At 37.6% G+C, this 18,646-nt stretch overlaps 1 protein-coding gene across 2 annotated transcripts in view; it reads left to right on the forward strand.

Moving 5' to 3' along the window:
• The window catches only part of RAD18 (RAD18 E3 ubiquitin protein ligase), a 102,523-nt gene that overhangs the window by 61,347 nt on the left and 22,530 nt on the right, over positions 1–18,646 (forward strand). For both annotated transcript variants that reach the window (XM_026016939.2, XM_072720349.1), the window contains 2 exons: positions 2,857–2,994; positions 9,034–9,208. In XM_026016939.2, the coding sequence (XP_025872724.1) occupies positions 2,857–2,994; positions 9,034–9,208 (313 nt within the window). The remainder of the gene's footprint in view (positions 1–2,856; positions 2,995–9,033; positions 9,209–18,646) is intronic.

The raw sequence follows: 18,646 nt of genomic DNA on the forward strand, positions 1-18,646 counted from the left end.
AGTATTGCAGGTCTGGAAAAGTGTGAAGTGGTCATTTTGGAGAATAGTAAAGCAGATTTTGCTAGAGAAATGTGGAAAAGTTGTACAGCAGTGTTGAGTGCCCATTTTAGACTATGTCAGTAAGACTAGTCCATTCAGGGCAAAATGAATAAGCCCTAAGTGAATGTTACTCTCTTCTCCATCCAGCTTTAGCTGCTTGGGTGTCCTACATGGTGGGTAAAAAAAAATGCATGATATTTCACTGTGAGAGATACTCCAAACTTGGTCTGTGACTTAAAGTCGATGAGTAACTCAGTGTCATCACTGTGAAGGGTGAGTCTGTCCCCACTCTTGGGAGAGCCTGGCTTTGGTCTTGTGTACCTCGGATTTGCAGGCAGATCCAGAGATGCTCTGGCTGTAAAAGCTGGTCTAAAAAAGTAGCTAAGGGGATCCCTGGGTGGCGCAGCAGTTTGGCGCCTGCCTTTGGCCCAGGGCGTGATCCTGGAGACCCGGGATCGAATCCCACATCGGGCTCCCAGTGCATGGAGCCTGCTTCTCCCTCTGCCTGTGTCTCTGCCTCTCTCTCTCTCTCTCTGTGACTATCATAAAATAAATAAAATTAAAAAAAATAAATAAATAAAAAAATAAAAAAATAAAAAAGTAGCTAAGGGTGGTGAAGGAGTGAAGGGCTTGACTTGGAGAGGCAGAAAGGGTGATATTCAAGTGTTAACAATCTTGAAGAACATGATTTGGGAGAATGTGGGGCCTATTCATCAGCTTCCCCAATTATCTCAACCACTTAATTTTTTTAAGAGGTAAATTCAGGACATCTAATTAGCAGAACTGAGATTTTAAACTATAAAGTACTCCTTGCCAAATGGCACAGCTCCTAAAATGAGGTGAAGAGGTAAGTGGGAACAATTTCATTAGAATCTCGGCATTGTTCATCTTTTTGAGCAGAGGTTGTTGGACTTCTTGGGCCAAAGCCAGAGCAGTGGCTGCCATTTACTTTTTGGTTTCCAGCCTAGTTGTAGAGGTAATCAGATTAAACAAAGCAAATCTCTTTTTATTTTTTTTAATTTTTATTTATTTATGATAGTCACAGAGAGATAGAGAGAGAGGCAGAGACACAGGCAGAGGGAGAAGCAGGCTCCATGCACCGGGAGCCCGATGTGGGATTCGATCCCGGGTCTCCAGGATCGCGCCCTGGGCCAAAGGCAGGCGCCAAACCGCTGCGCCACCCAGGGATCCCGCAAATCTCTTTTTAAACCTGGGATTTTATTACTTCAGAGGAAAAAGTCATTAAGCCTCCTTAACTGTTAATGAGATTACTTGAGCAAGTTTCTTAAGTAATTCTTATACCCATAATTCATACACACGCAACGGCCTTATTGGGAGAAGACCTAGACCAGATCTCACTAAATTACGTAGATCTGATAGTGCTGTGTTACCCTTGCCTGACAGAAACCGTGTGGTGGTGGTGATGGTCAGGGTAAGCCCATTGACTCTGTGGAGCTGAAGGAGGTTACAAAATAATCCTCAAATGCACAGAGAGTTAAATAGGACCTGAAAGAACTCACCTAGCTTATTTCCTTAGATAGGATCTCACTTATTTCTGAAAAGCTAACTTTTCCCAGTAATCTTTATGGCCAGCTCATATTTCTTTTGCTGAAATTTTAACCGCTTATTTAAAATTTAACACACACTTCACAACCCATCATGTCAGTTTCACCAGGAGTTTTAAATATACTATATACCATATACATAAATATATTGTGATTAGGAGCAGTCTCTCCCTAAAGTCCAAAGAACAGTCACATTTATAGATCAGGAATATTGAAATCAGTATGTAAGTGGAGGCAAAACTGGCTGCTTCCACAGTGGGGAGGGAAGTCAATTGAACCTTTACCCCACAGGATTTTTCACGTCTGTAGACAAGAATTATTTTCCTTTGCCATCAGTTATTTACAATTTACAGAGCTGTAACATAGCTCAAAGGCAGTGAGTGAATGCCTGGAATCCTGAAAGAGTAGCTATAGAAAATGCATAGTTTTCAATAAAAGCACAAATTTTTTCCTACACAATTATTTTTAGTGTTGTACCACAGGGAAAATGTTGATTACTATATGAAGACACCTTCAGAACTTTATTTTCTGCATGATTCTTTCTAAAATGCTTTTTTATGGGATTTATGACATCATTTTGAGTCATGACTTAAGTGTTTGAGGGTGTTAGGTAAGTCAAGTGCATCCTCAGCTATTTGAACTACAGTTCAGGCAGGATCAATGCCTGGCTATTCATTATTGAGTAAGTTAATAATGGGGACCTAGAGATCAGGCTTATGTTATTTTCAGATTATTAAAGTAGCCGGTGTTATTAAGATTGGTATGATTACAATATCCTGAGATAAGTGGATTGGGAGTAGGTGGTGGCTATTAAAGGGACCCTGATGGGAAACAGGCAAGAAATGGGAAGGAAAAAGGGAATTGAAATGAATAGCCTTTGTTTTTATGATCACCTTTCCTCAAGGCTTCTGCTTTCATACTCAGTTTGTCTTCATGTTAATATTCTTTTGTTTCTTGGGAATTAGAACTGGTGTCTTTTGTATCTTTCTCCATCTATCAAAAGCCTTTCAGAATATGGGGTTTTGGGAAAAAAACCTACAGTAGCAAACTAAGAATATCCTGTTTCCCTGTTTTTATCTGAGGAAAGAAGGTAAGAGGGAAGAGGCTTCCACAACCCCCAACCGTTTTTACTTTTGTGCTTGCTAGCTTGTAAATGTAATGCAAGTGATTCCCAGGAATGTTATTCTTGAGCAAGCTTGTACACTTCCTGATGTACTTCTATATTTTACGGAGAAGATCTTTTGAATTTTAGGTAAAAAACATCAGAATGAATTTCGGCTTCTGGTGGATCAGGCCAAAAAAGGATACAAGAAAACTGTTGAAATGTCAAAAAAAAAAGTAACAAAAGAAGAAGATGGATCTACAGAAAAGCTGTTACCTGTATTTGTGGGTAAGAGACTTTAATTAAAAACAAAGATATGTTGAATTTCACTATTTATTTTAAGATCTTAGTTATTTTAGAGAAAGAAAGCACACACATGCCCACGAGGGGGGGAGGGTGCTGAGGGCAAGAGAATCTTAAACAGACTTGGTGCTGAGGGTGGAGCTGGATGTGGGGCTCGATCTCACGACCTGAGATCATGACCTGAGCTGAAATCAGGAGTTGGACCCTTAACTAACTGAGCCACCCATGTGCCCCTGAATTTCACTATTTATTTTTAATATAAAAAGAAAATAAAAACCACAGGAGTTTACACTTTTATTAGGTATCTGAGGTGGGAAAAAGTAGTTTTAGACATATAGCAGTTGTTGAATGTATACTAAGTTTGTTACTGTGGGGGAAAATGATTGGGACAATACCCTGAAGACAAATTTCTGAAGTCTTTCATTTAATGATAAATCAGAAGTTTCTTAGCTATTTCGCTTGAGGATGTTTTCTAGGTGTAGGATTTATTGTTACATATCTTGAGATATCCTACAGGTAATTTTATCTTAGAATAATTTTTGTTATAGTTTACAATGAGCAGTCAGAAATTATCCTGGTGAATGAAACTGTAGACATTCAGAAAGGAAGTAAAGAAAAAAATAATGAGGAAATGAAGAATACTTTTTAAATAAATAGACATGAAGAATTTGTACTAAGCGTTTTAATAGGTCACTGGTATTTATTTTAGATGGAATGTTCTGCTAAAAAATCTGAAGCTTATGTACTTGGTGTGCCCACACATAGCACATTCCTTAATTTGGATCCATTATAAAGTTTGAGATTAAGGGGCACCTGGGTAGCTCAGTCAGTTAAGTGTCTGCCTTCTGCTCAAGTCATGATCCTGGAGTCCTGGAATCAAGCCCCATGTCAGGTTCCCTGCTCGGCCGGGAGTCGGCTCCTCCCTCTGCCCCTCACACTGCTAATGCTGTCTCTCAAATAAATAAAATCTTAAAAATTTTTTTGAGATTAATATTATATTTCTATTGCCAGGGCTTTGGTCCAGAATCATAATGGAGGAAAGTGTACAAGAAAATTCTATATTTTTTATTGTGATTAACTGTACATAATATAATATTTATCATTTTAACCATTCATAAATATACAATTCAGTGGCATTGTATACATTGAGAATGTTTTATAACAGTTACCACCATCCACACCCAAAACTTTTTCATCATGCAGCATAAACTGTACCCATTAAAAATAATAACTCTTTTCCCCTTTCCTAGCCAAAACTCTGGTAATCTCTGTTCTACTTTCTGTGTGAATTTACTTATACTAGGTACTTCGTATAAGTGGAATCATATTAATATTTGTCCTTTGTCAACTTATTTCATTAAGCATGACATTTTCAAGGTCCTGTTGTGTCATATATCAAAATTTCAGTGCTTTTTACGGCCAAATAATATTCTATTGTGTGTACTTGCCACATTTTGCTTATCTCTTCTTCTATAATGGGTTATTTTCACCTTTTGGCTATTGTGAATAGTGCTGCTATGAAGATTGGTGTTCTCTACTTTCCATTCTCTTATAGAATTACCAGAAGTATATATCTGTTTACCTTTAAGAATCCACAAAACTCTTTCTTTCCAAAGCCGCTGCACTATTTAACATTCCTGCCAAACAGTGCTTAATGATTCCAGTTTCTCTCTATCCTTGCCAATACCTGTTTTGTTTTGTTTTGTTTTGACCATAGCCGTCAAGGTAGATGTGAAGTGATATCTCATGGTTTTGATTTGTATTTTCATAGTGACTACTAATGTTGAACATCTTTTCATATGCTTATTGGCTATGTGTTTTTCTTTGGAGAAATGTCTGTTCATGCTCTTTGCTCATTTTTCAATTGGATTGTTTGTTTTTTGTGTGTGTTTTTAGGAATTCTTTATATATTCTGGATATTAATCATTTTTCATTATATGATTTGCAAATATTTGTAAGTGTTTTCTTGGTTATCTCTTTGCTTTCATCATATTTTCTTTTGATGCACAAAGGTGCTTAATTTTAATGAAGTCTGTTATATCCATTTTTTTTTTCTTTTGTTGCCTGTGCTTTTGGTATTATATCCATGAAATTGTTGCCAAATCATTCTTGAAGATTTTCCTGTTTTCTCCTTTGAGTTTTATTGATTTAGCTCTTAAGGTTTAGGTCTGTGATCTTTTTTTTTTTTTTTTTAAGATTTGATTTATTTGAGAGAAAGAATGCACAAGGGTGGGGGCAGGAGAAGGAGAAGCAGACTCCCTGCTGAGCAGGAAGCCTGATGCGGGGCTTGATTCCAGGACCCTTATATCACAACCTGAACCAAAGGCAGACCTTTAGCCAAATGAGCCACCCAGGCACCCCTTGTAATCCTTTTTGAGTTAATTTTTGTATGTACTATAAGGATTTGACTTCATACTTCTACATGTAGATAAAGCTCCAGTTGTTAAAAAGCCTATCCACGTTGAATGCTCTTAATATCCTAGTTAAAAATTAATTGAGTCTATATGTGAGGGTTTATTTCTGTACTCTCTGTTGTACTCTGCGGTCTATATGTCTGTCTGTTCCCATGTCAGCACTATACAGTTACAATTACTGTAGCTTTGTTATAAATTTCAAAGTCAAGAGGTATGAGTCTTCCAACTTTATTCTTTTCAAGATTTTTTTTTAAGATTTTATTTATTTATTCATGAGAGAGAGAGAGAGAGAGAGGGGCAGAGACACAGACAGAGGGAGAAGCAGGCTTCATGCAGGGAGCCTGACGTGGGACTCAATCCCGGGACTCGCAGGTGCTAAACCACTGAGCCACCCAGGGATCCCTCAAGATTGTTTTGACCATTTGTGTCCCTTGAGATTCCATGTGAATTTTAGGATGAATTTTTCTATTTCTGCAAAAAGTTACTGCTGGGATTGAATTGAAACTATAGATTGAGGCAGCCCGGGTGGCTCAGTGGTTTAGCGCTGCCTTCAGCCCAGGGCCTGATCCTGGAGACCCCGGATCGAGTCCCACGTCGGGCTCCCTACATGGAGCCTGCTTCTCCCTCTACCTCTCTCTCTCTCTCTCTCTCTGTCATGAATAAATAAATAAATCTTTAAAAAAAAAAAAAAAGAAACTATAGATTGCTTTGGTTACTTTTGCTATCTTAATAATAATGTCTCCACTTTATGAATACAGGATGTCTTTATAGCTTCTTTAATTTCTTTCAACAATGTTTTGTAGTTTTCAGCATTTAAGTTTTTCACCTCCTTGGTTAGATTTGTTCCTAAAGTCTTATTCTTTTATGTGCTGGTACATTCTTAATTTTTTCTTCTAAATTCTCCTGGTATCATTTAGTAGGTCGCTGATGCTTTTCATGCTCTTTTTGAACAACTTGAGCATGTTTGTTAAATTGTTCATTGTTTTTCCAAGAAAATAGTTTAGTTTCTGAAAAAAATCTGGCTTAATATTTCAGATTGGGAGAACATTTTTGCTTAGTAGTTGAATGTCTCTTGAAAATGATTGCTTATACTCAGGATTGTGCATTGTATGCATATATGCCCATGAATATTGCTCTCTGTGGGATTCAGAGATGGTTGTGCATGAGTGTGCATGTCTGAGGGGTGGAGAGAGTGTGGGAGAGAGGAGGACAGACAGACTGCCACAGGCTGACTGGGAAGTTGAGCTCTGTATAGCATCATAAAACCAGTATGGTTTTCGTTCTTTGGAATAAACTTGCTCATTGAAGTGCCAATATAAGTGAATAAGATACACATTATCTCAAATAAGTCCTTCTCTTATTTTGTCCCGTGTCTTTGGGGAGGCTTAATGTTAGAGCCTCAGAGTTGGGGGCTCTGTTTGACGTCCACTTCTGACGTCTATGGACGGATATGAAAGCTGACTTTCAGTGCCCTCAAATTGTTGACTGATACTTGTCCCCAAGAGGGAATTTTTCTTGGAAAGACTTATATAAGAGAGAAAGAATTAAGAAAAGAATATATGTCAGGTGCAAAAATAAAAGATAGGATTTTTTTTTTTTTTTTTAGTTTTAAAATTTTTTTATTTATGAGAGACACACAGAGGCAGATATAAAGAAGGAGAAGCAGGTTACTCACAGGGAGCCCAGTGCAGGACTTGATCCCGGGACCAGGATCATGCCCTGAGCCAAAGGCAGATGCTCAACTGCTGAGCTACCCAGGCATCCCTAAAAGATAGTTGTAAGTTAAATTCCGGCTCCCTGTTTCATAAGCTTGATTCCATTCTCCCAGCCAGCTGAGTGTTGAATTGTCTGGGTTCACTGAGTTTACTGGGTGATTGATTGTTCTTAATGTGATCCTTGGTATCTGTTTAGGAGAGGAACTCTTTGAGCTCCTGGATGGTTGTTGTGGTTAGCTTCTTCTTTCCTTTTTCCAGATAAATGTTAGAGGGTACAGTTTTGTTTTGATAATGTTTGGGCTTAATGAAAGCCCGCCAACATCAAGAGCTTATTTATAGAAATTACACTTTTGTCACGTATGCTGTTCTTCAGTATAACGAAGACTTCTCATATCTGGTAAAATCTCACTGTATGGACTTGGAAAGGTTTCTTTTTGAAGAATCTGGGACCCCTGGGTGGCTCAGTGGTTGAGCATCTACCTTTGGCTCAGGTTGTGATCCCTGTGTCCTAGAATTAAGTCCTGCAACGGGGTCTCCACCAGGAGCCTACTTCTCCCTCTGCCTATGTCTTTGCCTCTCTCTCTATGTATCTCTCATGAATAAATAAAAACAAAGGCTAAAAAACATTTGAAGAATCTGTCTTATACTTTTTCTATAAATTTTCTCTTTATGACAAAACCTTAAGAATTCTTTTTAGTGTCTTTTGTTGAAGGTTACTTGCTTATATAAGTACACTGGATGAGTGATGTGTGAAGGTCCTGCTTCTCTGTGAGGAAACTTACAAAAGGGTGCTCTATACTATTAGCACATGTGGCTTGCATGCTAAGTATTTACTCAATTCCTGAATCTTAAAGACAGAGCAACTGAAATCTTAGCACAGTCCTGAAACAGGTCGTGAGGGAAAGTCCTGGTCACTGAGGGATGCTTCGTCGATATTATTTTTTGCACTCGTATTTGAAGATACTTGGTCATACCTGTATGTTGCATTCTAGCAAACACTGTCTGCATGCCTCTAGCGTCCTTTATTTTTATCTGCAACAAGAGACCTTGGAAATTCAGAATATGACAAGGGATACATAGAAATATGACATGTATTAGATCAAACGGAAATACTGGTTATGTCTGATGAGTTTTCCTTTTCCATAGTAAATATTAGATTCTTTGTAACAAACTAAAAGAAATGGCCAGATGGATTCACTACCACATAGTCAGTGACAAATATCCTAGTTCTCTCCTATCATCCATCTATCTATCTATCTATCTATCTATCTATCTATCCATCCATCCATCCATCCATCCATCCATCCATCCGAGAGAGCATGCGTGCCAACATATGAATGAGAGTGAGGGGAGATACAGAGGGAAAGAGAGAATCTTCAAGCAGCCTCCCTGCTGAATGTGAAGGAGGGTGTGGGCTCCATTCCATGATTCTGAGATCATGACCTGAACCAAAACCAAGAGTCAGACGCTCAACCAGCTGAGCCACCCAGGTGCCCCAAGCCTTTAGTTCTCTCATTCGAATCTTTCATCCTTTTTTGTTGTGCTTCATATGTTTATCAGTTTTCTCTTATCTGTGAAATATGCGGGAATTCTTTAGTAATATTGTACATAGAAGCCTCATTAGAATTCCATAGTTCACTACTCCTGGTTTTAAAAAGAAATTTTGTTTTTAAATTCATTAATCTAGAAATACATAGGTGGGCATTATCATTAGATGGCACATGGTAGTGTTGATTCTTATGCCCTGACGCTAGAGTTTTGGAATCAATGTTACAAAAACTTCCATTTTACAACGTATAAATAGCAATATTAAATGTTGTAGAAATAATAAGCCTATAGAAGTTGTAGATTTTGTAGAACTTGTAAATATTTTTCTTTCATTGTTCTTTTTTTAGAACGGGAAGATAAAAAAATGAAATTCTCAGATACTTCCCCCATAACAAACCACTTCTCTCAATCAAAGCTGGAATCCCCAGGGAGAATGGAGCCTGATAGACCAGATGATTCTTCCAGTTGTACTGATATTCAAGAAGAAGCTCTTTCTTCATCAGAATCAGACTCATTCAATAGGTAAGAAATCTGTATTACCTGATTATTTTAAATGTCTATTTCCTGTGTATGCTAAGATAGAAAGTAACTTGAAGACCTGGGGCAGTAAAGTGTTGTACCACTTCAGTCTCCTCTTCTGCTTTGTAACTTGCACAGTGATAGCAAGCAGGAGAGAATTAAAGTGGCTGTAGATAGTTTTCCTGGAGTTGAAAGAGAGAGCATGATAGGCAGTGATATTTTTGTTAGGATAATGAATGAAGAAAATAAGACAACTGTGTTAGAAAATAGAAATGACCAGGAAGACAGTGCATAGGAGAGTAAAACAAAAAGGAAAAATTTAGTTGAACAAGTAAGAATGGATGGGGAAGCTTTAAAAATGAAAGATTTGAAGATGAATTGTTTTTCCAAATGATTTTTTAAAAGGTATTTTTAAAAGATGATGTATTTTTTTTAGAGATGACATACAGTTAAATCATAGTTTTGAATAAAAACAAAAAGTAAAAAGTTTTGAATAAAACTTTATGTTCTGGCATTTCACTTTATATCATAGACCATTTGTACCCATGTTTCTACCTTATCTTTATAGGTGTTTTCTGGGGGTGTGGTGTTCTCTTGTGGCTCTTCTCCATAATTGACTGGACTTTCCAGTTTCTGTTAGATACCTATGTTTTCCCCAATGTTCTGCTTACACACCTAAAGCTGTGGTAAAGCTCTGTCTATATAGAGCCTTTTGTTTCTAATAAATTATTTTTAACACCATTTTGACCATGGGAGGTGTTGCTGCCTTCTCAATGCATTGTATCAATTTTAAATGCTATCATCAGAATGTGAATATGTCTTAGAAACTTTTAGTCTTTGATAGTCCTTCACTTAAAAATTAGCAGTGCTCTAGAATGATAGACTATGTCTATCTGAAACATCAAATTAGAAATTTTTTTTAAGAGGAGTGTACTCAAAACCCTCTGCTTTACTAGGATTCTTGGGTTTCAAATTATTAAGGGTCAGGCATTTGGAATGGAAAACCTCTTACCTCACCCCTGCTGTTTTCAAGGTCATTGACATATCTCAAGCTGGGTAAGGGAAGAACACATGGTGATCTGCGTGTTGTCCATTTTGTCTGAGGGTGTGATACTGCTGCACAGTTTCTCTACATCAGGCTGTTCCTGCAAGTTCAGTAGGCAGTATTTGTTTTTAAACACAAGTCATGTAAGGAATACAAAGTAAAAATGGAGGAAAATCAGAATCCAGAGGAGTAAGAGTTCATTTTTAACCATAGTCACAGAATGCCTGAATGTCTGGGAATGCCAGGGTGAGTCTGAATTTGAAGTAGGGGAATGGAAGAAAGTGTAGGAGGAAATACATGGCAGCCAGCTGTATATTTATATATTTGGCACTGAGAGGATGGAAGTAGGGTCAGTTTGTTGAGGTCTTGGCCTCAGATAGATTTATTGGCATCACCGAAATGTGAGAGGTTTATTAAACCGCTAAAAAAAAATTTTTTGGGGGGGGGTCCCTGGGTGGCTCAGCGGTTTCGTGCCTGCCTTCGGCCCAGGACATGATCCTGGAGTCCTGGGATCGAGTCCCACATCAGGTTCCCTGCATGGAGCCTGCTTCTCCCTCTGTCTGTGTCTCTGCCTCTCTTTCTCTCTCTCATGAATAAATAAATAAAATCTTTAAGAAAAAAATTTTTTTTTAATGTAAGGTCTTATATTTATTTCACGTTTTAATTAGTTCGGCATATGTATATGTCTATATACACACACATAAGCCCATATCCAGAGCAACTACCCACTAATTACAATTTTTAGCAGCTGTGTTGAGACATAATTTACATTCCATACAACCCACTTGTGCGTGTGTACAATTTAATGGTTTTTAGTATGTTCACAAATATGTACAGCCATCACCACAATTTTATTTATTTATTTATTTATTTATTTATTTATTTATTTTTAAAGATTTTATTTATTCATAGAGACAGAGGGAGAGAGGGGCAGAGACACAGGCAGAGGGAGAAGTAGGCTCCATACAGGAAGCCCAACGTGGGACTCCATCCTGGGTCTTCAGGATCACACCCGGCTGCAGGTGGTGCTAAACCGCTGCGCCACCAGGGCTGCCCCATCACCACAATTTTAGAACATTTTCATCACCCCAAAAAGAACTCTCATACTCATTAACAGTTATTTCCTACTTCCTCTGACTCTGCCAGCCCCTGGCAGCTACTCATGTACCTTCTGTCTCTGTAGATTTGCCTCTTCTGGACAATCCACAGCAATCAGATCATAGAGTGTATGGTCTTTGTGACTGCCTTCTGTTAGCATAATATTTTCAAGGTTCATGTTGTAGCCTATTTCAGTGTTGTATGGCTTTACATTGAAGAATATTGTTTTATTGTATGGGTATACGTTTTATTATTCATTTATTAGCTGATGGACATGTGGATTGTTTCTGATTGCATTCCTGCGACGAAAAAGAATCCTTGAGTTTGCTTGTATACTTTGGAAGCAGAGCTTTAGAGACAGTATATGAGGATTTGCTCAGCTTACCTTGAGAAAGTTGGCAGTGTCTACTACTCATATTTCAAGTTTGAGTAACTGCTATATACATTGTAAATATTAAGATTCTAACCTTAAATTTTTTATTTTATTTTAATTTTTAATTTACATTTTTTATCATTTTTCCATGTAAGATTTTTAAGATTAAAAGAGTATGTTCCTTATATAATACCTAGAAACGAAGGCTAACAGAGTAAGAGTGAAGTGAGCCTTGACTAGTGATATTTCATTTGGTACCAAGACAGACCATTGGGTAACTCATTCAAGAGTAGACTGTGGAGGAATAAGTATGCAGTGGAAGCCGCTCTGATGTAGCAGGAAAAGTAGTAGGGCATAGAGTTGAGTGGCTTTGCACTAGGATCTGCTGGGTGATTTGGGAATCAATCTTTTGAAGTCTTTCCATTTCTATGAAAAACATATAAAAATATCTTATTTCAGATCTGTTGGGAAGATGAAATGAGGTAGTAGATTTGAGAATCTTTAGTAAATATATGATTATTCTACTTTTATAAAGATGAAATCAATTATGTCTCCTTCAGTAATGCTACAAAAATTGGGACTCTGGCTGGACGTTGTATCTCCTTCATTCTAAATCTTCACCTGTGTCATAGAGTAAATCCCACAAGTTATCTTTTTATCCCTCCCTATTTCTGTTCTGAACTTTGCTAGAGAAAGCTGTGAGCCTGGGCTAAAGTAGTTCCATTCAAAATTCATTGAATCCAGCCTCGGCTGGGTGCTTACTAGTGAGGCATAGTCTTCTAAGTTACTCTCTATTGCATTTCCCATGGTACCTGTTCGACACCAGTTACCTGCATGTTTCCTCATCTTCAATAGATGCCATGTCAGCTAATCTGCCCTGCCTCCAGCTCTTCCTTTCCATTTTGAGTTTGGTTTTTTGTTTTGTTTTGTTTTGTTTTATAATTTCTAACCTCTTCTTTCTTGTTTATCACAAGAGAAAGACATTTTAGTTTCAGGTGTACGGTATAGTGATTTGACAATTCTATACATTGTTTAGTGCTCATCATACTAAGTGTGCTGCTTATCCCCTTTGCCTGTTTCACTCTTCCCTTTGGTAACCATCAATTTATTCTTTATGGTTAAGAGCTATTTCTTACTTAGTTGGTCTCTTTTTTTTCCTTTGTCCATTTGTTTTGTTTCTTCAGTTCCATATATGAGTGAAACCATATGGTATTTGTCTTTTTCTAACTGAGTTATTTCACTTAACATTATACTCTACCTCCATCCATGTTGTTACAAATGGCAAGATTTCATTCTTTTTCATGGCTGAATAATATTCCATCACACACACACCTTTATCCATTCATCAATTGTTGGACAATTGAGCTGCTTCCATATCTTGGCTATTATAAATAATGCTGCTATAAAGAAGACATTTTATTTCTTAAGATAAATTCATCTACTTCCTATAAGACATTACTTTGCCAGTCATCCCTCGGGTTTGCTCTTGGATGGCCCCTTTCAGCCCTTCCTCTAATCTCTTTCTCTCTGATTCTTCCCACTAAGCAGGAAGCAGTTTCTATTTAACTATGAATTCCTGTAACAGTGTACCTGAATTTCATAGCACTTTATTTAAATCAAATCCTATCTTGTGTTATAGTTATTTGAGTATTTTTGTCATTCCTATAATTACCTATCAAAGTCCTTAAGAATGAAGTCCATCACTCATTTTCAAAAAAATCTCCTGTCAGTGGTTTACTACTAGTCTCCTGTGGTAGACCACTAGACCTTTATTAAATGAATGATTTGTTAATTGTAAGACATAACATTTTCTGTTTTACAGTTTAATGTCTGAAATTGTGATGTGTATTCTAATTGATGGCATCTTACAGCTGCTACCTGCCAAGTTGTAGTTGTGATGTAGTTTGTGTCATGGCTCTCCAGACTATCATTTCACTTGAGTCACATTGAGTTACATTGTTAGCATTACAATGGTTTGTCATTAAAATATCTTCCACAAAGTAATGAGAGAAAAAAAAAGTTATTGTGTATGAAAAAAAGTACAGTAGAGTATAAGTTAATATTCATCATTGGATGAATGGCTGCAATTCCATATTCTTGCAAAACAATCAGATGATTTATAGGACACGGGAAAGAAAGATACCACAAGCCCAGGACCCCTGAGTCCTGGAGACTCATTATAATTGTATTAATGAATGATGTGCAAAGGGTATTCTGTTATATCACCAACTGAATGCAGGAGAAATGGTTAAATCCCTTGGAATAGATGGAAGAAATTTAAAACAATAATAACATGACTGATTCACATGTTGCAAAAGACTATTGTTAGGGTGTTCCACATCAATTTGTCAGATCCTTCTTGATGTCTTTGTACAGAAGCTGCTTCTAGTCACATGTGATATGATTGAGGAAAGAGACAAAATTAGGAAAGGAGTTTGCAAAGTGGATGTCACTGCCTTCAATGAGATTCCTGGAGATACTAGTCAAGTATTTTTGAGAAATGCTGTTATCTCTGGTGCTCTTGGTAGTACAGAGGGTAGCTTTGTGAGGGAAAACTCAAACTTCATAGATACTGAGTCAGAACGTGAGGAAGAAGAGTCAGGCTCCAAGTCTGAAGATGTTTTGGGAATACTTTAACCAGTTTATTTCAGTTCTTTTTTTTATAGTGCACAATAGTGTAAAATAGAAACCTATGTCCATTGGTTTATAGAACTCTCTGATATGTGAATTAAAATTTTTAAGTGAAAAGGAAGTCTTTTTATTTTATTTTATTTTTTTATGATTTATTTATTGAGAGAGAGAGGTCGGGGAGGGGCAGAGGGAGAGAATCTTCAAGCAGACTCCCTGCTGAGTGCAGAGCCTGATGTGGGGCTCTATCTCATGACCCATGAGGTCATGACCTGAACCGAAACCAGGAGTCAGTCACAAACAACTGAGCCATCCCAGGAAGTCTTATATCATAGTTGAATTGACCTCAATTTTTTCTTTCCTTCTTTTTCTTTTTTAAAGATTTTATTTATTCATGAGAGACAAAGAGAGGCAGAGACACAGGCAGAGGGAGAAGCAGGCTCCATGCAGGGAGCCCGATGTGGGACTTGACCCCAGGACCCCAGGATCACACCCTGGGCTGAAGGCAGGCACTCAGCCACTGAGCCACCCAGGCCCAGGTGCCCCAACCTCAATATTTTTTTTCTTTTTTAAAGATTTTATTCATTTATTTGGAAAGAGAGAGAGAGAGAGAGGCAGAGACACAGGCAGAGGGAAAAGCAGGCTCCATGCAGGGAGCCCAACGTGGGACTCGATCCTGGGTCCCCAGGATCATGCCCGAGACCGAAGGTGGCGCTAAACCATCATATTTTATAATTTTTTATGCTTTTTTAGTCTTTTTTTAAGAGGAAAGTCACGCACAAAGTGAGTGCAAATATATTGTGCATTGTTCTGAATTCATGCAGTCATGCTTTAATATAGAGTATAGATCTTACCATTAGATTGTTGAATAAAGATGTTAGTTTTTTTTGTATTGGAACAATATTCAGACTTACAAAAATATGGCAGACTGACAAGTAAGAATAATCTTATTTTAAGACCCAATAGGTATATCCAGTCCAAGTAATTATTAGGATGAAGCTACTTTGTTGCTAACTTGATTCTTAACTCTTAGGTAAGTCCTTTTTTTAGAATTTGAATTATGAATGCTATATGTTGAGTCTCTGGTGCCATCCTGAAGACCGATGATAAACACATTGATTAGAATTTTATATTTTTGTACAGCTTCTTGCTAGATGATTTCCGGGAGTTCAAGAGACATGTCCAGATTTCCGTAAATTAACTTATTGTTCTTCTTAATGAAAAGGAGAGAGCTTTTGTTCCCTGAGTTTTGGCAAGCAGAAAAAACTGCATTTTTATTGAGGGCTACATCATAAGAAAAGATGCTTTTGATTATGGCCCTATGGAGGAAGCTTTATCTTCATGCAGAGATGAATAGTAGTTATGCTTTTATTTGGAGGAACCTTCAGATCATTATTTTAAAAATACGTATTTGTGCACTTTAGTTCTAGGCAAAAGAATTTATAAAGAGATGTTGTGTTTTGCCCTAACTGGAGAAATTTGAATTAGGTCTATAGATTAGATAATATTACTATGTCAGTATTCAGTTTCCTGATTTTGATAATTTCATTGTGGTCATATATATAAGTGAATGTGGTTGTTCTGAAGAAGCACACACTAAACAGCTAAAGGGTGTAATGGCTCCAATGTACTTTTAGTGGTTAAAAAAATAAGAGTGTGTGTGTGAGCACACACATACACGCATACAGAGCCACTTTTTGTAGCTTTGAAATTATTAAAATTAAATTTTTTAAGAAGTCATTGTCCATAATCAAAGAAGTTTGTTCGTACTAGGAAATTTTCTAAAGGAAAGACTTATACTTAGGATTTATTGACCAAAAAAAAAGTGGTCTCCATAGGGTGGTAAGTATGGTTTTCATTAACTCAGTCCATCAGTTCAGGACCAACCCTGCTAGGTTATCTCTGCTTTGGCATGTTAGAGGACTTGGGCTAATGAAGTGGGGACTGGGATTTCAGTACTTGCAAAGACCAACTAATTTCACCATTTGGTAATCTATGTTAACCTTCTTGAAGATGCTAGTTTTTTGTCGTAAGTGAATCTGAGTCAGATAAGGTGTGAATGAATACATTTTAACAATTTCTGGCAGAAACAGTACCTTTTCTCTGATACTAAATCAGTAGCAGCAACTTTGTAGGAAATCCAACACATAAGCACAGAACACTGCGCTCTTCGACAGAGAGACTTAAACCTTGGCCATGTATTTGGTATATTTCGGTGCAACTTTTCTTCACTTTTCAGTCATTTTTGGAAGAGCTGTCTGTTCAGAATTCTTGAGAACAAGAGAACAATAACAAAAAACACAAAAATGTGAAGAAATCTTGATTACTATTTGTTGGAAGACTCAAGGAGTAAATGTCAGTCTTTCGTAAGTGCTGAGTAAATTGAAGAATAATGACATAGTCTTAACAGAAAAGATGCCATTGTGACATTCATCTAAGGAGTGTTGAATACTGGCCTGTTGATAAGACCAAGTTAAGTTTATTACTTACTGAAGGAACAGGGGAACACTACTTCTACCATCAGTCAGAGTAGTCTCTTCCAGCCAGGAGGTCAGAGTTGAGATGCGTGTTGAGATTTCAAAGTTTGGTTTCAGACAGGTCTTTCCTTGCAGATCTTGGTTAGAATTGGATAAACCTAAGATGAAAATTGGTGAATACAGCAATATGAGGCTTTGAAGAGGTGATGGGTACAAAGAATCCTTTTCTATTAAAAAGCTGATGGGGTCTTTTAAGTTTTTGGACTCAACAATAAAGTTATTCACAATTTTTATCTTCCTAGACAAGAGTCTCCTGAATAGTAAAGTATATTGGTGAAGCCTTGTTGATGTGAGCAGTAAGGTGTGTGATTTTGATGTTTGAGTACTAAGAGTGCTGCATGTGTTACATCATTTAGCCCACAGGCAAACCCATTGTAAAGATGTGGAAATGAAAGGCTAAAGGAGTTAAATAAGTTGCTTAAGGTTGTATGTATAGATTGTGGCAATATTGGAATTTGAAGCTAGGTATAGTTTACCTCAGAATCCAAGTTCTCCTGACCGATAATGCTGCTGATCAAGTTGCCTTGCTTTTCACATTCTTGAAAGAGTGGAAATACGCAGTTATTGAGATGGCTAGGTTTCCTGAGAAGACCCCAAGACAAGGATTTCAGTGGAAGCAGTTAATTTGGAAAGTAAAGGAACCATGATAGGGAGTGGGCACGTGAGACAGAAAAGGGAAGGGAGCATGTTATCAAACCAGATTATCACTGTGAGCAAGCAAAGTTTTTATCAAAACCACTTGGAACTAGGAGCTGGTTTAAAACTACTCACCTGAGTTAACTCAGGCAAGGAGTAAAGGAGTCAGTTACTTGGTTGAGGGCTGTTCTCTGCTACTTGCAAGCCGCCTCTCGTCCTACACTGGTGACAGAGCAGGCTCCACCAGAGCAAGGACAACTGACAAAGGCCCTAACAGTTGCAATTCAAGCCTGGTATACTGAAGGGATTAGAGTAGAGGGATCAGGGCAGGGCACCAATGGGATCTGCCAAAGCAGTGATTCCAACTGAAGATAGGAAAATGGTTTGGTTTTATGTATGCTTTATCAATACAAATAGGGGTCCTCTTGGCTTTTGCCTAGATCTCTTGTCCAAAAGAGTGTAATAATGTCTTTAGGCATTCCAGAGCTAACTGCACCTCTGCACATCTATTTGCCAAGCACACTTGCCCATTGCTACCAGGAACGGAAGAGATAAGGATGTCTGGGGGCTGTTAAAGAAGTGATAGATAAGGAAATATCAGGGAGAGAAAGGGACATTATCTAGAAAGCTCTGAGAGAGATGAGTCCACAAACGGATGGGAGAAAATGTGCTTGTTGATGAGAAACAATTTACTTTTTCATCTTGTGTGATAATAAACTGAAGTATGAAATAATCTGTCATCGTACTAAAGTTTGCCAATATACTGAATAAAAATCTCTTGGCCTTAGGCAGAAAATCACAAACACAGAACTGGGAGTTCTTTGATTGTCAGGCTTTACTTCCTTATTATCCTGCTTTGTTTCTCCTTAATAGAGATAACTGTACCGTTAATGGCCCTTCTGCATATGGACATCCTCTCCCACTTCTGAAGTTACTCTGCGGGCTGTAGCACAACAGGCCTGCTGGTCTTTTTTTTAGGAAGATCTTTCAAAGTACCTTACTAATAAGTGACAATATTGTGTGACTTTGAACCTTCCTTGGACATTATAAAAAAAAAAAAATGTAACCTACTTGGCACATCTAATGGTAATCATTTTTGAATGTTTTTTTTATACACAATTACT

This window comes from Vulpes vulpes, chromosome 9 (genome assembly GCF_048418805.1).
Source record: "Vulpes vulpes isolate BD-2025 chromosome 9, VulVul3, whole genome shotgun sequence".
NCBI classification, from domain to species: domain Eukaryota; kingdom Metazoa; phylum Chordata; class Mammalia; order Carnivora; family Canidae; genus Vulpes; species Vulpes vulpes.